The 21324-nt window shown below is 43.7% G+C and overlaps 1 protein-coding gene across 1 annotated transcript; it reads left to right on the plus strand.

Annotated features, from left to right (window-relative positions):
- Positions 1-14582: 14582 nt before the first annotated feature.
- On the plus strand, positions 14583-18433 carry LOC122739930 (agouti signaling protein). Its single transcript, XM_043981662.1, has 3 exons — positions 14583-14742; positions 16275-16336; positions 18263-18433. Exons 1-3 carry the CDS (start codon positions 14583-14585, stop codon positions 18431-18433), a joined length of 393 nt encoding a protein of 130 aa, XP_043837597.1.
- The last annotated feature ends 2891 nt before the right edge of the window (positions 18434-21324 follow it).

A 21324-nucleotide genomic window follows, 5' to 3' on the forward strand; every position in this document is an offset into this window, starting at 1 on the left:
TTCATTTTAAAGAAAAAGAAACTGAGGCACAGAGAAGTTAGGTGCCTTCCCTGGGGTCACACAGATAGTGGCAGGGGCGGGGGTGGGGGGGCTTGAACCTAGGTCTTCCTGATAAAAAGATTAAAGCTCTAGGTGCTAGGCCAGGCCACCTCTCTACATGGTAAGAGCATGAAGTAGTTTGGCTTCAAATCCCAGTAACTCAGTTACTACCTGCGTGACCATGGACAAGTCACTTCACTTTCTCTGGGCCCGTTTCCTCATCTGTAAAAGGAAGGAATTGTCATTAGATGCCTTCTGAGGTCCCTACCTACTCTAGTTGTGTTTACTTTAATTTGATGATAATGGTGACGATGACAATAATAGTATCACCTCTCTATAGCATCTTAATTTTTATCAGTCCTGGGCAGTTAGGTGTCATAGATTGCCAGGCCTGGAGTCAGGAAGACTCATCTTCCTGAGTTCAAATCTAGCCTCAGATACTTGCTAACCATGTGGCCCTGGGCAAGTCTCAGTTTCTTCATCTATAAAATGAGCTGGAGAAGGAAATGCAAATCACTCCCCCATCTTGCCAGGAAAACTCCAAATGGGGTCATGAAGAGTCAGACATGACTGAAAAATGGCTAAAGAGAAAGAAAATAATCCTATGAAGTAGGAAGTGTAATATTGTCCCTGATGCTTGTTACCTTTGTGATACAATCTCTCTGGGCATCGGTTTCCTTCTCCATGAAATGAAGGGGTTAGATTAGATGGACTCTGAGGTCCTTTCAAGCTCTGGACCTGTGTTCTGAGGATCAAATCATCCTCATTTTACATCTGATGAAACTGAGACACAAAGACATAAAATGATTTGTTCAAGTTTGGAAACCAGCATTTGAACTCAATTTTCCTGACTCCAAGTCTAATGCTTATTTCATTAGACCATCAAGTGTTTTCATTTTATAAGTAAGCTCATCAACTTAGAGCTGGAAGGGAAGGACCCCTGAGATCACCTCATCCAATCCTCTCATCTTCCTGAGAAAGAAACTTGGACCTTGAGAAGTAAAGTGATTTGTAGAAGCTGGTATGGGTAAGAGATGAAATTTAGACCCAGGTCTTTTTTTTTTTTCTGCAGGGCAATGAGGATTAAGTGACTTGCCCAGGGTCACCCAGCTAGTAAGTGTCAAGTGTCTGAGGCTGGATTTGAACTCAGGTCCTCCTGAATCCAGGGCCGGTGCTTTATCCACTGTGCCACCTAGCTGTCCCCAGACCCAAGTCTTCTAACACCAAATCTTGTGCCCTTTTTTTTTGTCTATTATACCTTGCTACTTCTGTGATCACTTGTTAGTGACTTTGCTTTTAATCACTGGGTAAAGACAGACAAAGCCAGACAGTGATTGGTTAAAAAATATTAGACATGCCTCTTAATCTTTGTATAACACAGCAAGTCAGTTTGAAATCACACACTTGAACAGAAGGCCTGTCTAGTGATGGAGCAATTCCAGTCAATCCCCAAAGAAGGAGTAATTTGGAGTGACAGTAAAAGAATTTCTCTTTCACCTCCCAGCCCCTAGATCCAGTCCCTCCAGCATGTGTTTGAGTTTTGAAGAAAGAGCACTATGACATCAGGGATGTTGTCATGACTTGCAATGAATTGGATTTAAATGAGACAGGGCTGTGCAGTCAGCAACCTCACTCTCTCCTCTGGAGACATGTGGGTCCAGTGGCAAGATAGAGGTCAGGACAACTGGAGATGGACCCAGATGCAGTGGGAGACCTTGGCCATGTTAAGCTTTCTCTTGGCTTTATTTTCTCCTCCTGTAAAATAAGGGCAAGAAGAGGGTTAGAATAGATTCTCTTTTGGGGCCATTCTAGTTCTTACATCTTATGATTCTAAGGCCTCTTCCTTGATCTTTCTGTGATTCCACCTTAGTTCTTTTGGGGGGGGCAGGACAATGAGGGTTAAGTGACTTGCCTAGGGTCACACAACTAGTAAGTATCAAGTGTCTGAGGCTGGATTTGAACTCAGGTCCTCCTGAATCCAGGGCCGGTGCTTTATCCACTGCGCCACCTAGCTGCCCCAAAGAGTCTTTTTGTGTGTGTGTGTGTGGTGAGGCAATTGGGGTTAAGTGATTTGCCTAGGGTCACACAGCTAGTAAGTGTAAAGTGTCTGAGGCCAGATTTGAATTCAGGTCTTCCTGAATCCAGGGTTGGTGCTGTATCCACCTAGCTGCCCTGCTGTAATGATTCTTAAATTGAATAACAAACCACTCATTCTGACTCCTAGTTCTACTTCTGACCAAGGAAATGAGCAGGAGACCATCCACAAGAAAATGAAACTGTTGAGTTTTGGGGCAGGGGTGGATGGAAAGTGATCACTAAGGTGTGTCTCAGGTGATGATTATTGAGAATAGATCAGAGGATTTGAGCTAACCTACTAATTCTGCCAGCTCTTCCTAGCCTCTACCTGGATCTACATGGACACCTGCCCATGTGTCCATGGAATGAAAAGACAATCTCAGAGCTGGAAGGAACATCAGAAGTCATTTAGGCCAATCCCTACTTAAGCAGGAATCCTTTCAAAAATATCCATGCATGACATAAGGGGTAAAGTAGTGACTTTGGATTCAGAATGTCTGGTTTTGAATTCCAGCTCTGTTGATTACTACCTGTGTGACAACAGGTAAATCCCTTCCCTTCTCTGACCTTCAGTGTCCTAATTTATAAAATTGAAGGGGTTAGCAAGATGACCTAGCTTAGACCAAGTGCCTTAAAGGCCTAAATACTTTATTTCATTCCTAAAAAGTAGTCATTGAGGCAGCTAGGTGGTGCAGTGTATAAATCATCAGCCCTGGATTCAGGAGGACCTGAGTTCAAATCCAGCCTCAGACACTTGACACTTACTAGCTGTGTGACCCTGGGCAAGTCACTTAACCCTCATTGCCCTGCAAAAGAAAGAAAGAAAAAAGTAGTCATATATCCTCCACTTGGGAACCCATTATCTCCCAAGGAAGCCCATTCCATGTTCGAATCTACTATGTGCAGGTTATTCCTTGTGTGACCTTGTACAAGACCCTTTGCCTCTCTAAGTCTCAGTTTCTCCATCTGTAAAATGGAAAGTATTTACTGTTTACCTCAAAGAATTTGTGGGATCACAGATTTAGAGCTGGAAGGAAGGATACCTATTTGGCTCGCAGATCAGGTCTATAAGCCTCCTTCCCCCTGCCACAATGACATTACTCTGCCCTCTAGCTCCCCAAAACCTAGGGCTACATTGTTTGACTCAGAATCATAGGAAGGAAGGAGAAAGGTAAAGAAAAGGAAGCATTTATAAAGCACCTACTATGTGCAGGCACTGTGTTTAGCACTTTACAAATATTCTCTCATTTGATCCTCATAACAGCCCTGGGAGGTAGGTGCTATTGTTATGCCCATTTTATAGTTGAGGAACCTGGGGCAAATAGAGGTTAAATGACTTGCCCAAGGTCAAACAGTCATTATGTGTCTGGGGCTAGCTTTGAATTCAGGTCTTCCTGACTCATGGTCCAGCACTCTATCCACAACCCCATCCAGCTGCTTCTATTATCCTCATAGATTAAAAAAATCCAGAGCTGGAAGGAAACTGAAGCCAATAGAGTCCAGTCCTCTCATCTGTTACCCACAGGATATACTTGACCTCCTAAAGATGAAATTGTGCTCCTCAAAATGAGCTCATGAGGGGGCAGCTAGGTGGTTCAGTGGATAAAGCACTGGCCCTGGATTCAGGAAGACCTGAGTTCAAATCTGGCCTCAGATCCTTGACCCTTACTAGCTGTCCAACCCTGGGCAAGACACTTAACCCTCATTGCCCAGCACACACACACACACACACACACACACACACACACACACACAAAATGAGCTCGTGAAAGTTGATTGAAGTAATGGAAATAAAGTAGAGATTCTAGGAATTTGCTCCAACCGTGCACATCTTGCCACAGCTACTCAGATGTAAAAATGATTAGTCTTATAAGTATATTAAGGAGCAAGGAGAATCATACAAAGTGCATATAAGCAATCCAAGGACCCTGAGGAGGGGTAGCCTGGAATATTGAAGGTATAGGAAGAAAGGAGAAAAGACAGACAAAAGGAAAGAGCCTTGAGAAAACAGAGTTTGGGGAACAGGAGCAAGAAGATTGAAATAGAAGGAAAGGACTGATGGTGTAAGCATGAGAACATCAAAACTGACCTGAGTGAGACCATTGGACTACCCAATCTCAAGCTCAGTCTAGGGCATTGGAGACTCTGGGTGGGCAAAGTACAGTGAGTGCATCATGGTAGGCACTTGATGAATGAAATTGTAGGAGGGCATGGTATCGGCCTCAACAGGTTACAGATAGAACCAAAATATCACTTAGAGATGTCAAACACAAAGCCCAAGGGCCATATTGTGATTGGCAACACTCCCCAGATCACTGAACCAGATTAAAATGTAATCAGGAAATATTTAACAGTGTTCTTTAAAATACAATAGGGGGGCAGCTAGGTGGTGCAGTGGATAGAGCACTGGCCCTGGAGTCAGGAGTACCTGAGTTCAAATCTGGCCTCAGACACTTAACACTTACTAGCTGTGTGACCCTGGGCAAACCACTTAACCCTAATTGCCCCGCAAAAAAAAAAAAAAAATTTAATTAAAACAAATACAATAGGACAGGGCCAGCTAGGTGGCACAGTGGATAGAGCACCGGCCCTGGAGTCAGGAGTACCTGAGTTCAAATCCAGCCTCAGACACTTCACACTTACTAGCTGTATGACCCTGGGCAAGTCACTTAATACCAATTGCCTCAGTAAAAAAAAAAAAAGAAAGAAAAAGAAAAGGAGGGGGAAAAAGTAGTTCAGCAAAACTAACCAACACATCCACTGTCTGATAATATATGCCATGTTCTGAACCCTTGAATGAATGGATGAAAAAAACATTTTGGTTTTTGGTGGGGGTTTTTTTGTGGGGCAATGAGGGTTAAGTGACTTGCCCAGAGTCACACAGCCAGTAAGTGTCGAGTGTCTGAGGCCAGATTTGAACTCAGGTCCTCCTGAATCCAGGGCCGATGCTTTTATCCACTGGGCCACCTAGATGCCCTGAAAAAAACATTTATTAAATTCCCCACCTTTGCAAAGAAGCAGGGAGGTACCTTTTTTTCATCTCTTCATCAGGGCTAAACTTGGTCAGTAAAATTACAGAGTTCAGTTCTGTCTTTTTTGCTCTTTCAATTTACATCATTGTAGTTATTTTTTTCTGTAGTGTATATTTTTTCTGCTCTTGCTTAGTTCTCTTTTGCATCAGTTCTTCCCACATTTATCTGTAATCATCAAATCCATTGTTTCTTTCTTTTTTTTTTTTTTTTGCGGGGCAATGGGGGTTTAGTGACTTGCCCAAGGTCACACAGCTAGTAAGTGTCAAGTGTCTGAGGCCAGATTTGAACTCAGGTATTCCTGAATCCAGGGCAAGTGCTTTATCCGCTGCGCCACCTAGCTGCCCCATTGTTTCTTACAAGACAGTAATATTCCATTGTGCTCATGTCCCACAAATTGTTTAGCCATTCCCCAGTTGATAGGCATCAACTTTTCCCCCAGTTTTTTGCTACTACAAAAAGTGGAGTTCATATGCTATTGAGGAAACACACCTTGGAACACTAATGCATCTGGAGTCTGATTTCAAATCCTCCCTCTGATACTCTATTAGCTGGACCATACAATGGGTAGAACTTGTGCTTAGAGGCAGGAAGACCTGAGTTTAAATCCAGCTTTAGACACTTACTAGCTGTGTGACCTGGGCAAGTCACTTAACCCTAATGGCCTCATTTTTCTCATCTGTAAAATGAGCTGGAAAAGGAAATGACAAATCACTCCACGATCTTTGCCAAGAAAACTCCAAATGGGGTCACAAAGAATTGGACATGGCTGAACAACAACAACATTTTTTGATCTTACAAAATATTTTTGGATCCTGGCTCTGTCAACTAATGGGTTAGCTGTCCTTCCCCAGCTTTGTGTTTGCTGAAAATTTAATAATGATGCCACTGATCTCTCCATCCAGGTAGCTGGAGATATCTGGGCACCTGGCTTTGTCTCTCCAGTTAAGTGATGAAGTAAACAGACTACTGGGACTGGAGTCAGGAAGAACTGAGTTCAAATTCAGCCTTAGACTGGCTGTATGACTTAGGGCAAGTCATTTAACCTTGACTGACTCAGTTTCTTAAATTATAAAATGGAAATAATAATAATAGCATTTACTGTCTAAGGTTGTTGTGAAGACCAAATAAAGTAGTACTTGTAAAAGCACTTGGTGAGGTGCCTGGTACAATCAATGTTCACTTCACTCTTTATCAGCTCATACAAAAGCCTTCTGGGGCAGCTAGATGGTGCAGTGGATAGAACACCAGCCCTGGAGTCAGGAGTACCTGAGTTCAAATCCGACCTCAGACACTTAACACTTACTAGCTGTGTGACCCTGGGCAAGTCACTTAACCCCAATTGCCTCACAGACACACACAAAAAAAACAAAAAACAAACCCCAAAACAAAAGCCTTCCTACATTTCTCTGAAGTCAGCCTTTTGTTATTTCTTATGGCATAACAATATTCTGTTACATTCATACACCATAATTTGATCAGCCATTCCCTAATTGATAGGTACCTCCTTTGTTTCTAGTTCTTTGCTATAAAAAAGAGCTACCATAAATATTTTATTTATACATAGCTCCTTTTATATTTCCTTGATTTCTTTAGGATATTAACTTAGTAGTGGTATTGCTGGGTCAGTTGAGTGACTTTCCAAATTACTTTCCAGAATGGTCCAACCATTCCACAGCTCCACCAGCAGTCCATTAGTGTGCCTGTGTTTCTGCAGACCCTCCAACAATGACCACTTTCCTTTTCTGTCATCTTCGCCAATGTTATGGGTATGAGATGGAAATTCAGAGTTCTTTTGCTATTTATATCTCTATCGGAGTTTTGGAGCATTTTGTTTTATATAATTGTCAATGGCTTGGATATTGTCCTTTGAGACCTTCTTCTCCATCCCCTTTGACAACTTATCCATTAAGGAGTGACCCTTATTCTCATGAATTTGAATCTCAGTGCTTTATATATCTTATATATAAGACCTTTATCAGAGAAACTTTCTGCAAAGAATTTTTTTTCAAATTTAAACTGCTTTAATTTTGTTTGTGCAAAAACTTTCTCATTTTAAGTAATCAAAATTATCCTGTGTGGGCCTCCCTGTTCCTTATTTGATCATGAATACTTCCCCTCTCCATAGTTGTGAAAGGTTCCTTGTTCCTCTAATTTGTTTATTATGTAACTTTTTATATCTATGTTAAATATCCTTTTGTATCTCATCTTTGTATAGGGCATGAAATGTTGGTCTATACCTAACTTTTCTCAGGCTGCTTTACAGTTTGGGAAAGTGTTGTCTTATCTAAACTTAGTATCTTCCCCAACATTTAGAATAGTACTTTACACACAGTAGGTGTTTAATGTTTGTTGTGCTGTTGTAAGTCCAGAGGAAATTATATTGAGTCATTCTCAGGTCACTACTGTCATATATTAGGGAAATAAGGCAGTAAAAATGATCTTCTTCTTCTTCTTCCCCTATAAGACCATCCTAGTTCAGGGACTTTGTGACCTTGGGTAAATCATTTCACTCCTTGGGCCTCAGCTTCTTCATTTGCAAAATGAGGTTTGGATTTTGTTGATATATAAGATTCCCTCCCATTTCTCAATCTATGATGCTCTGACCAGAGCTTTCATGATTGCGGAAGCTGATAACCAACTTATCCTTTAACATGTGGTCATCCTAGGGAAATAGGTTTTGAGGGCTTCCTTAAGAGAGTTAAGAGGGCACAGCTAGGTGGCACAGTGGATAAAGCACCAGCCCTGGAGTCAGGAGTACCTGAGTTCAAATTTGGCCTTAGACACTTAATACTTACTAGCTGTGTGACCCTGGGCAAGTCACTTAACCCCAATTGCCTCACTAAAAAAAAAAAAAAAGTGCTTGACCAGGGCAGCTAGGTGGCACAGTGGATAGAGCCCCGGCCCTGGAGTCAGGAGTACCTGAGTTCAAATCCGGCCTCAGACACTTAACACTTACTTGCTGTGTGACCCCAGGCAAGTCACTTAACCCCAATTGCCTCACTAAAAAAAAAAAAAGAAGAAGAAGTGCTTGACCCAGATTTTGCCTTTCAGGGCATAGAATAATAATGGCCAACATTTATATGGAGCTTTAAGGCTTATAAAACATTTTACATATATTTTTGATCCTTACAACAACCCTGGGAAGTAGACACTATTATTATCTCCATGTTATAATTGAGGAAATTGAGACAGAGGTTAAGTGACTTGCCAAGAGTCACACAGTTGGTAAGTGTCTGAGGCTGGGTTTGAACTAAAGTCTTTTTGACTCTAGGGCAGATTGGTAGCACAGTGTATAGAGCACTGGGCCTGAAGTCAGGAAGACTCAGCTTCCTGAATTCAAAATCTGGCCTCAGATACTTACTAACTATGTGACCCTAGGCAAGTCACTTGACCCTGTTTGCCTCAGTTTCCTCATATGTAAAATGAGCTGGAGAAGGAAATGGCAAACCACTCCAAGATTTCTAGAAAGAAAACCCCAAATGGGGTCACATAGAATCAGACATGACTGAAATGACTGAACAACTAACTGACTCCAAGCCCAGAACTCTACCCACTGCACCACCTCACTGCCTCTGAGGTAGTTACTATTATTATCCCCATCTTACAGATGAGGAAAGACTGAGATTGGGAAAGGGGAAATGACTTTGCTCAGATTGCACAGATACTAAGTGTCTGAGGCAGAATACAAATTCAAGTCTTCTTGACTCCAAGTCTGGTATTCCATTTACTCTACCATTTAGCTGCTCCTGTTGTTTAATTGTGTCCAACTCTTAATGATCCCCTGGACACACTAATACTGTCTGTGGGGTTTTCTTGGCAAAGATACTGAAGTGGTTTGCCATTTCCTTCTCCAGTGAATTAAAACAGAGGTTCAGTGACATGCCCAGGATCAAACAGCTAGTCTGAGGCTAGATTTGAACTCAGGTCTGTCTGACTCCAGGCCCAGCACTCCATCCATTCAGCCATCTAGCTGCCTCAGCTAAGGACTCATTTCCCTAAGAAGGGATAGATGAGGAACTTTAAGAACTAGGAATCATTATCAGATACAAAGGTCCTTAACTGCTTTGACTTAGTGACTAAGGAGCCTCAGTCATGAATGCCTATTCAGAGTCCAAAGAGCCTTAGGGAGCAACTTTTTCAGCCCTTTTTTAACTTTTAAAATCAGTTACATGTAAAGATAGTTTTCAACATTTGTTTTCATAAGATTTTTAGTTCCAAATTTTTCTCCCTCCCCACGACAGCAAGCAATCTGATATGGGTTACATATGTATAATCACATTAAACACATTTCTGCATTAGTCATGTTGTGAAAGAATCAATTCCTTTCTTAAAAAGAGGAAACCCAGGGCAGCTAGGTGGCATAGTGGATAGAGCACTGGCCCTGGAGTCAGGAGGATCTGAGTTCAAATCCGACCTCAGACACTTAACACTGACTAGCTGTGTGACTCTGGGCAAGTCACTTAACCCCAATTGCCTCACCAAAACCACACACACACACACACACACACACACACACACACACACACACAAAAGAAGCAAGGGATGTTTTCTATGGGGCAGCTAGGTGGCACAGTGGATAGAGCACTGGCCCTGGAGTCAGGAGGACCTGAGTTCAAATCTGGCCTCAGCCACTTAAAAAAAATGGGGGGGGGGGTGACCCTGGGCAAGTCACTTAACCCCAATTGCTTCACCAAAAAAAAAAAAAAGAGGAGACCCAGAAAAGAGAGAAGACTTGACCAGAGTCACACAGCAATCAGCAGCGGAGCTCATACTATGGCCTAGATAGACCAGCCCAAGGCACTTTTCTTCTTTCTTCCTCTCTCCCCACCAACTCAGTTCATCAAAGTTGGTAGAGAAGAGTTAATGACAGGCCCATAATGGACACATTCCCAATGATGAAAGGTAATGGTAAAAATGGGAGAAGAGGACGGTGAGAGGGAAAAGGAGGGAAGAAGGCAGGAAAACCCAACAGACTTAACAAAGGAGAGACAGATGTTTGCCTGTGGCTCAGGAAAGTATTGTTTCCTGTGAGGACTGAATATCCACAGCCCCAAGAGAGCTGCTGACACATGAAGCAAGGCTCTCCGTCAAAGCCAAGAAATAGGTAATCTGGAAAGAGGGAGGACCTGGGGCCTGGGTGGAAAGATGCCTGTTTCAGGCAGGGGACCCTGGTGTGGAAACAGCTGAGCCCACTGCAGCACACCTCTTCTCCAGCCCAACCCTTGATGCTGCACAACTCAGGGTTTGGCCCAGGAGCCAAGGGAATCCCTGGGTTTTTTGTTTGTTTGTTTGTTTTTTGGTGAGGCAATTGGAGTTAAGTGACTTGCCCAGGGTCACACAGCTAGTAAGTGTTAAGTGTCTGAGGCCGGATTTGAACTCAGGTCCTTCTGAATCCAGGGCCGGTGCTCTATCCACTGCACCACCTAGCTGCCCCTCGAATCCCTGGTTTTTAGGAAAAGGAATTGGGAGTGGGGGAAGCAGAGGAGTCAACAAAGGACTGAATCTACTTCATTATTATTATTATTATTTTGCAGGGCAATGAGGATTAAGTGACTTGCCCAGGGTCACACAGCCAGTAAGTGTCAAGTGTCTGAGTTCAGATTTGAACTCAGATCCTCCTGAATCCAGGGCCAGTGCTTTATCTACTGTGCCATCTAGCTGCCCCCTGCATCTACCTCTTTATACCGAAGAGGCTGAGGTCTAGAAACTTAGATTCAAGGATACAGGCAACCTGGGTCTATCATGCCTGCTCAGAAATCCAATTGGGCTGCATCCATGAATTCAGGCGAGAGACAACATTCAAGTCTCCTAAATGTAGTCACATCTATATAGCCTGCTAAGAAAACGTGTATTGTGCCCACAATCTCGGAGCTTAGATGGACTGTGTTTGCTATGAAGAGGTCCTAGCAGTCAATTCGACAAATATTTATTAAGAGATCAGGCACTGGGACAAGGGCTGAGGATACAATAACAAAAACAAAATCAGTTCCTTCACACAAGAAACTTTCATTCTCCTACGAAGGATACAATATGTACACAAGTAAGTAGATACAAGGTGTATATACAAAGTATTTTCAAGAAGGAGTGTGTGCTAATAATTGGAGAGAATCAGAGGCAGCACTGAACTGTCCTTTGAAGGATTGTTTTTTCCTTTTTTTTTGGTGGGGCAATGAGGGTTAAGTGACTTGCCCAGGGACACACAGCTAGTAAGTGTCAAGTGCTAGATTTGAACTCCTGAATCCAGGGCCGGTGCTTTATCCACTGTACCACCTAGCTGCCCCCTGAAGGATTCTTTTTTTTTTTGGGGGGGGGGGGGAGGTAAGGCAATTGGGGTTAAGTGACTTGCCCAGGGTCACACAGCTAGTAAGTGTTAAGTGTCTGAGGTTGGATTTGAACTCAGGTCCTCCTGATTCTAGGGCCACTGCTCTATCCACTGTACCACCTAGCTGCCCTCCTGAAGGATTCTTAAAAGGAGAGATGAGTAAGGTGTACATTTGTCATCAAGGACCCTCTCTCTATCCTCCTCTTACCAAAATCAATTCAAGGATAGAAGGAACTCGGTTTCCTCCTTATATTTCCTTTTCTCCTCCTATCAGGAAATAGTTTTGCTGGCAACAAATTCAATGCAATTTCCAGAAGCGCCTCACAGTGAATAAGACAGTCTTTAATACCAACAATGAGGATGCCATAGGGTTAGATTATTTGTAAATCAGGCAATCACAAGTACAGAGAATGGATACTGAGTCAAGGCTTAGGGACATTTCTCCCTGGTTCCTTCACTTGATCGAGATTCTTGCCGGCTCCCTGGATTGCTCTTTGCCTGGGTCAAGGTCACCCAGCTCTGCTAGGATTCCTTTCCAAGAGTGTCCTTTCTTCTACTCTTCTTAGCTCTCCCTCTTCTCAATCTGCCCCCCCCCTTTTTTTTTTCAGGGCAGTTGGGGTTAAATGACTTGCCCAGGACCACACAGCTAGTGTCAAGTGTCTGAGGTCAGATTTGAACTCAGGTCCTCCTGAATCCAGGGCCAGTGCTCTATCCACTGCGCCATGTAGCTGCCCCTCCTTCCTCTTTTCTTCAGGCCAAGAGAACCATGAAACGTTAATGACCTCTCTACTTTCTACTTCCTGGTTGTCCAGACTATAGGAATCATTTTCTCCCTTCCTCCAACTCAGGACTTGTTAGTGGCAGAGGCAGGGAGTGGCAACTGTTGCTGTCAAGCCCTGACTTAAAGTATTATCACTGATAGATACATTCTTGCAGTGACCCCTAGGCAAGCGGGTTAACCTTTCTCTGTCTCCCCAGGCAACTCAACTATATTCCAGAGAAGTTACTGGGTCTACTTTGGTAGAGGGATTTTCCTGACAGAGTTCCTTGTACCAGTTAAATCACAGATCCACCTTTTCCCTTTCTCCCCCTACCAAAAAAAAAATCTTTCATGGCTCCCTATTACCTGTCAGGTAGTAAAATTCAAACTCCTCTAACTGGCATTCAAAGCCCTCAACAATCTGCCACCCTCTACCCTTTCAGTCTTCTTCCATATGTTAGCCTCACCACTCCAGTCCCCGGTCCCCCCTGCATTCTGTTGTTCATCCTTTATTTTTCAAGGACCAGTGACATCGGAGGTGATGTCTTAACTGGTGCATGAACTGGCTTTAACTAAGGCAGAGCTGCACAAAGTCATCAGCCTCACTCCCTCTTCCTGAGTGGCAGGACAAAAGTCAGGACCACTGGCAATGGCCCAGGATGCAGTGGATGACCTTAGTGTCTTTGACATCTGACCAAGCTCTAAGCAGCCACTTTAGCTGGCTTCCCGGCTGTCAGAACAAATTGTTTTCATCTGCCTATTCCCCCAGAGGAGGTCTTCACATGCTTGGAGTACACATCCCTCTAATTCACCAACAGGTTTGAGGCCTCTTCATTACTTTCAACCTGGTTTAGCTCATCAGCCAAGATGCTTTTACTGGGGTGTGGCCACTGCACTGCTACGACTTCTTGGAGCCAGAGGTGAGAGTTGGGTGGCAGGTGGACACCAAAGGTGGATGAGCAGCCCTGAAAAGGGTTTGAAAAGCCCTCACACCAGAGGTGCAAGTCTTCCCCGACACCCCAACATATACCGCTTTGGCTGATAATTAACTAAGCAGTTGAGGCAATGGAATCTATTTTACTCTGCACATGTGCATTCGAATCCCATCCTTGTGTTTCTTTAACTACATTCCACACTTCAGGCAAACTAGACTGATTAATCCTTCCTCTGAAAACACTGTATTCTCCAAACTTCATTCCTTTGCTCTTTGCTCACTTTTCCCTGAGCCTAGAATGTTCTACCTCCTTGTCTGGGACTGTGATATTCGTTGTTGTTGTTGTTGTTTGGGGGGAGGGGGCAATGGAGGTTAAGTGACTTAACCAGGGTCACACAGCTAGTAAGTGTCAAGTGTCTGAGTCCAGATTTGAACTCAGGTCCTCCTGAATCCTATTGCTTTATCCACTGTACCACCTAGCTGCCTCCGGGACTGTGACATTCTTATCCATCCTTTAAAGCTCATACCACAATTTCTAGAAAAGCATTCTCTGAGGTAATCTCCCTTTTATACTGTCTATATCTTGTATGTTCATAATTATTTGCAAGTTGTCTTCTCCATTAGAATGCGAAATTCCTGAGAGCAGGGAACTGGGCTTTTTCCTTTCCTTTTATACCCAGAACTTAGGATAGTACCTGGAACATAGTATCAATCAGTCAGTCAATAAACATTTAATAATGTCCACTGTAGTAAGCAATTAATCACTGCTTGTTGCCTAGTGACTGACTACCCCTCCTCACACTTTTCACAGTGGTTTATTTTTTTTTAATTTTTTTTTTTTAGTGAGGCAATTGGGGTTAAGTGACTTGCCCAGGGTCACACAGCTAGTAAGTGTGTGTTAAGTGTCTGAGGCCGGATTTGAACTCAGGTACTCCTGACTCCAGGGCCGGTGCTCTATCCACTGCACCACCTAGCTGCCCTGGTTTATTTATTTTTAATGGTTCCTTTTTTAATGCATGTATTGTGTGACATTATTTACATAGTTATCTAGATTATGAACTCCCTAAGGATGGGATACAGTAGGTATCTAATAAACGTTCATTGTAATTGTTGCTCTGGTATACCCAGGCCCTAATAGTGAATGCTGCACAACAGAGACCAAGTTAACACATCTCCAATCTTCTGTCTTCCTCCTCCACCCCTCACAATCTTTTCTCGTCTGCCCTACATTTTTTGTCTTTTTTCCCTTGTCTCCCACTCCATTTTGTCTCTCCTCCTCTGCTTTAGGGCTGGGGCCCTCTGTGGCTCATGGGGTTAGCGTCCAGGGCAGATGTCCTACACTCTTCCCTTCTCCTCAATCCTCAGACTTCCAGAACCCTTCCTGACCTCTGCTTTTCTGTCTTGCTTAGAAGCTCCAGGATGATAGCTAAGCATGTGTTCCTTCTCTTCCTCCTGGCCTGCCTGTGGTTCCTGGCTGTCTACTGCCACCTGGCTGAGGAAGAGAAATGGAGTAAGGACAGGAGCTTGGGAAGAAACTCTACCATGAACCTGCCTGACTTTCCTTCTGTCTCCATTGTGGGTGAGTAGCCTGACCAGCCACCAGAGGGAGTGGGGAGCAATTTGTCTCTGGTTTAAGGATTAGAGTGGGTGGGGCATGTTCTTTTTCCTCTCCCCTAGGCTGGAAGGGTTGGATTTTATTCCCCTTTGTCTGAGGTTTCCTGTGCCCTGCAGGTGCCCCTCAAGTTCTGGCCCTCACTGTTCCTGATAAGTGGTGGCCACTACCCTTTCAGTCTATGAATTTGGAGCCACAGGACCTGGGTTCAAGTACCTGTGTGATCTTGAGAATATCACTTCTGAAAACCACTCTCTGCATTTCAGGATTCGTCTTTGTTAAAATGATGGAGGGAGGGGGCAGCTAGGTGGCGCAGTAGATAAAGCACCAGCCCTGGATTCAGGAGGACCTGAGTTCAAATCCAGCCTCAGACACTTGACACTTACTAGCTGTGTGACCCTGGGCAAGTCACTTAACCCCCATTGCCCTGCAAAAAAAAAAAAAAGAAAGAAAGAAAGAAAAAGGAAAAGAAAAAGAAAGAAATTTTTAAAAATTAAAATTAAAAAAAGGGGCAGCTAGGTGGTACAGTGGATAGAGCACTGGCCTTGGATTCAGGAGTACCCGAGTTCAAATCTGGCCTCAGACACTTGACACTTACTAGCTGGGTGGTCCTGGGCAAGTCACTTAGCCCTCATTGGTCCATAAAAAACAAAACAAACCAAAAAAAATGATGGAGGGGGCACTAAATGATCTCTATGGTCCCTTCCAGATTTAAAAATCTTATGGCCCTTTCTACCTCCCCTGACTTTCCTTCAGACCCTTGGCAGCATTAAGTGCCCACAGAGTCACAGATTCATACTGATCCACAGAACTAAACTAATCAAATCTGGAGAAAAATCAGATCAATCGAATTCCCTTCTATAGCGAATGTTCAGTGTATGAGAGCTGGGCTTTAGTAAGGCCTGAAAAACAGGGCCTAGGCCAGTGGGATTTCAGTGGGTCTATAAATTTGAATGGGGCGGGTTGCATCTTTATTTACTTCAATACAATTGGCTTCCTTTGTAATCCTATGTATTTTATTTTTATGCATTGAAAACATGCTAGGAAAGGGTTTATAGGCTTCCCCAGACTACCACAGGGATGCATAACAAAAAAAGTTAAGAGTCCTTGGTCTAGACAAGTGTTAGGGGTTGACCAGTTTTCAGTATTCCACCAACCTCTTAGTCTCAACTATTCCCAGAACCCAAGGAGAGGAAGGGGGCAGCTCCCTTTGGCCCTGGGAGGCTGGGGTGGGAGGGATACCACACGTGGGCAAGAATCCAATTTCTTCTCATTCTAGCCTGTTAGATGTCCTCTGTTCTCTTGTGTCTTCCTCTTTGCTTGTTTGTGATGCACTTACCCAATTCCTGGCTTTTGTTCTTTTGTGTCCCTGGAATTAAAATAGGCCGGCAAAATATCTCCCCATAGGCCACCTTCCTAGAGCCTCCCTCTTCCCACTTTAGCCCATTCCTGGCCCCATCTGTCAGACATGTCTTCTATTCCCTATGTTTCTTTTGAAGCACTGAACAAAAAATCCAAGAAGATCATCAGGAAAGAGACAGAAACCAAGAAATCCCCTGAGGTAGGTGGGACTTCAGCAGAAGTAAAAGAGGGATGAAGGGGTAGAAATGGAAGTTGGAGAACACATCCATCCACCCCAGCTTCGGAATGACAACATGATGCACTTATGTATAGTCTGTATTTACAACACACTTTATGTATATTACTTCCTCTGATCTCCACAACAGTCTAATGAAGTAGGGAAAAGAGAAGGTTCAGTGGGAGTAGAAGAGGGAAACAGGGATTACCACCAACTTTTTTCAGATTGAAAACTGAAGCTTAGAAATATTGACTTGGGGGCAGCTAGGTGGCACAGTGGATAAAGCACTGGCCCTGGATTCAGGAGTACCTGAGTTCAAATCCGGCCTCGGACACTTGACACTTACTAGCTGTGTGACTCTGGGCAAGTCACTTAACCCCCATTGCCCCGCCAAAAAAAAAAGAAAAAAAAAAGAAATATTGATTTGCCTAAAATCACAATACTAGTATGCAATGGATCAGGTTTTACGACTTGCTCCATTCACAACTCTTTCTATGATATTAGGGTTGTAACGGGCTAAAATTCTAGCTAGTCTGTCTAAAATATCTAATGAGTGGTCGCCAATAAATTATAAGCTTTAGCAAGAGTTAGGCCTTTAAGCATTTATTAAGGAGAATAAGAATTTGGTAAAGAGAGAGAGAAAGGCCTACATTCACCTATCTATTAAAGGGAGAGCACATTTCTAGCTCTGCTCTCCACCAGAGTCCAAAGGAAAGAGAGAGAGAGAGGCAGAGCACCCGGCTCCCCCTTCCTCCTGACACCAAAGAAAAGACGCATGGTCTTGCCCTCAAAGACCTTCCTTCATGGTGGAGCTTTTCTATAGTAAGTCTCCAGTAGGTGGCATCATTCCAATCATTACAGGGTCAAACAATGACATAGCTCTCAGTATCGCTGCTTTAGGGATTGAAAGGATCTTAGGGGCTATATTAATAGCCAATTATTGAATTAGGACTAAGGTTTCTTCCCCTTTTCTACTTCTTCATTCAGAAATCAGCCCCTCTAAGTTATTCAGGCAGCCTTTGAAGTACAGGGCTGATAATGAGATGGAAAACTCAGATATGTTCAAAAAGTAAAGAAATTTTAGCTTAGGTGAATCGATGGATTCTGGCCCATTGTGTTTTACTCAGACACATCTAGGAAACAATGGATTCTCTCTTTGAACTAAATAGGAGTCTTAGGAACAATCTCAGCTGGCTACTGACTTGACAACTCTTGACTTTTGTCATAATTAAGTGACCATGCTGGACCCAAAATAATAATGGAGGAAAAGGAATCTAAAAACTTTTATGATGGGGTCACCTTGTCTGACTCCTTCACTTGACAGATGAGAAAACTGCCTCAATTTCCAAATCTGTAACAGAAGAGGGCTGTTTCAGCATTGATGGTCTATGATTTTAACCTAAGAAAACTTAGTGGGAGAGAAAAAACAGAGTAGCTAGAAGAGTTCTGGATTTGGAGCTTCCAGGGATACCAGTTAAGTCCTGACTCTAATGTTACTAGCTGTTTGACCTTGAGCAAATTGCCTGTCCTGGGAAGAAAGTTGGAGAACGGGGTCTAATAATTCTCATAAAACCTACCTCATTTGGACATTGTAAAGGAAGCATTCTGTAAATCTTAAAGCCCTACTGTGGAAATATGAGTAACAATAACATAATGAAAAATAATAATAATAACATATAATAGAAATAAAAGCAAAGACCTAAGCTACTACCTGGGGAAAACCACCATTTGGGGCTAGGCTGGGTTCAGGGAAGGTCCAGTCTGGAGATGTTGGGGTGAAGGGTACTGGTGGGTGGATGGTGGGGGTAGGTGGTGGGGAGGATGCCTAATGGGCGAAGCCCAAGGCTTAATGGGACTTAGTGCGGAGAAGAGGGACTCCAAAGTGACTGGTTATCTCCTCATTCTCAGAAAAAGGCTCTTGTGAAGAACAATCCTCGGCCCCCACCTCCAGCCAACTGTGTGGCCACCTGGGCCAACTGCCAGCCCCTGGCATCACCCTGCTGCAACCCGTGTGCTATATGCCACTGCCGCTTCTTCCGCAGTGTCTGCTCCTGCCGCCTCTTCCGGCCCAGCTGCTGAACTCCAGGCCCAGCCTACAAATGCTCTGGGAGAGGAGACTGGGGACCCCACTCCCGTTGGCCTCTAAGTCTCCACCCACGGCTCCATCCTGACCTACTCAAGCAGGATTCTTTAGCACCAGAAGCCCAGTCATGCCTCCCCTTTGCTCACTTCTAAGTGGCTTCCTCCTGTATATAGCTGCTGTCTCAGCCTCGTCTCAGGGCACTGAAAGCAAACAGAGAAGTCCCCAAGATGGCAGGGAAAATGGGGGTGATCTTACCCCAAATTGTGACAGTAACAATGTCTAGCTTCAGGCCTGAAGGTTTGTGCCTTTTGTTCCTTTCTTTCAGCCCCATTCCCCCTCTTGTATTTAGGATTGGGCATCATCACTCAGTACTAAGGTGTATATGGCTGATAGATTCAAGAGCTACTGGTGTGAGGGATTCCTGCTTTAATCATTTCACTCCCCTACTGAGAAACCCTGAACAACTCCCTACTACCTATGAGATCCAAACTCCCCAGTCTTTCTTACAAGGCCTTATTTCATCTATCCCTCAGTTTCCAGACTTCTAAGGTTTCTCAATACTTGCCCTATCCTCCAGTCAAACTTAACCACCCAATTTTCTCATCACCCTACATTTTCCTACCCCCACATCTTTTCTCTTACTTCTCTAGAAAGCCTCTTCATCCTTCCAGGCCCATCCTTAGATGGTGCCATCCCCTCCAGGAAGCCTTTCTTGATTTCCCCCTCCCACCCACCCCCAGACTAGAAGTGGTCTCTTGTCCCCAGAAATGTATTTCTTCTATAGCCTTGATCACTTCCTGTCTTGTTCTTTTTGTGTATATGGTGTATCTTCCTACTAGACTGTGAGCTCCTTGTGGGCAGGGACTACATCTTATTCATATACATTTCCCATAGTGCCCAACACATAGCATTCTTTCAATAAATGTTATATTGAATTGACAATGTAATGACTCTGAAAGTCTGTGGTTCCATGAAATCTGCAAAAGTAAGGCAGACAGTTGGGTAAAACTCCCATAGCATTGCCTTAGAAAACATTTCTCAACTATTCAAGCTGCCCACAAGTGGAATAGACTGATTCACAAGGTTAGTGAGCTCATTACTGAAGGCAGGATGGTCATGTTAGGAATGCTTACAGAGAATTCCTGATCAGGACAAAGTTAGACTAGACAAGAGCACTGGATCTGAAGACAGAAGATCTGGATTCTAATTCTGACTCTGCCATTTATGACCCAAAACAGCAGCACATGGTAGGAAAAAATGTCAGCTACAGATTTAGGATACCCAAGTTCAAATCCCAACTCTGCCACCTACAACCTATGTGACTATGGCTCACCTCCCCTCTCGTCCTCACTTTCCTCCTCTGTAGGGAGTTGGATTAGGTATCTTTAAATCTCCTTTCAGCTCAAAAATCTTATAACTATGAACTGAGCAGTCATGAATTTCCAGTATTCAAGTCACTACATTATCAGTTTCCCTGCCCACCCTTCTATTGTTACCTTTCTTTTTTCAAATCCCTCCAGACTTGTAGCTTACCTACGGCAACCAACGCTCCTGCCTACAATGAATGGGGCGAGACCCTGAAAGAAATGAGGTGATAGTCATGCTGCCCTCTCTGCACTAGCCAGGCAACATGTGGAGTGTGATGTGCAGTTGTGGGCACCACTTTTTTTTTTTCCTTTTTAATTTTTTCTTTGTGGGCACCTTTAAAAAAAGGTGATAAACTAGATAGCATCCAGAAGTGGGTGGGCAAGATGGTGGGGCTTTTCAAGTCCATGTCATGCGAGCATCTATGGAAGGAACGGATGTTTGGCCTGAAGAAAAGAACTGGGCTTGTTTCCAGATATTAGACAGCTGTTACATGGAAGACAGATTAATTAATTAGATTTGTTTTGTTTGGTCCCTAAGGGCAGAGCTAGGAGAATGTGTAGGGAGCTACAGGGGAGCAAACTGAGGCTCTTAAAAGACAAGTTCCTAACAACTAGTTATTAAAAACTGGAATTAGGGGCAGCTAGGTGGCGCAGTGGATAAAGCACCGGCCCTGGAGTCAGGAGGACCTGAGTTCAAATCCGGCCTCAGACACTTAACACTTACTAGCTGTGTGACCCTGGGCAAGTCACTTAACCCCAATTGCCTCACCAAAAAAAAACCAAACAAAAAACTGTATTTGAGGTTTTTTTTTTAGTTCTCTTTGCAGTGCTCTGTATTTTCATTTATATGTTTAAATATGAAGCCTAGGCTGCTCTGAGAAGGGGTCACAGGCCTCAGCAGACAAAGGGGTCTGGGACACAAAAAAATGAGTTCTTAAGAGTTAAGGGCTCCTGACTAGGTGGTTGATGAGGTTCCTGCCTGTTCTAAAATTGAGCCATCCAGAAGAAAAACAAAAAACAGACCCAGGTTGGAGGAAGCCTGGACTGGTTGGGAGTCCAGAGGTATGGCTTAGAGTGCCCACCCTGCCAGTAATTCACATTGCAAATGTGGTCATGTTCCCCCCTCCCCCAACTCCCAATCTAGATCATTTTCTTTCTTTATAAAATGATCTAAAAAAAACAAACAACCCACCTGCTTTACATTTTCCAGATGCAAGATACACTATGTCCTCTGCACAGTACAAAGAGCAGACCTTCCTGTGGTATCCTCATTTAGAGCGTCAGCCCCCAGGGTTGGAACTATGTGTTCTGGGGACCATAGCCGAGGAAATGTCATTAGGAGTGAGAATACTGTTAGCGCTGGGGCCACTGACCCTGCTCCCTAAAGGAAAGGAGGTCACCTCATTGGACCTTATCTATCTGAGACACTGGAAGCCAAACTCAAACCCAAGTCCCTGTTCCCTAGGTGTTGTCCACCAGTGAAGAAACTAGTTTCCCACTGACAGGAAACCCAAAGAGGT

This window comes from Dromiciops gliroides, chromosome 2 (assembly GCF_019393635.1).
Source record: "Dromiciops gliroides isolate mDroGli1 chromosome 2, mDroGli1.pri, whole genome shotgun sequence".
NCBI lineage: Eukaryota > Metazoa > Chordata > Mammalia > Microbiotheria > Microbiotheriidae > Dromiciops > Dromiciops gliroides.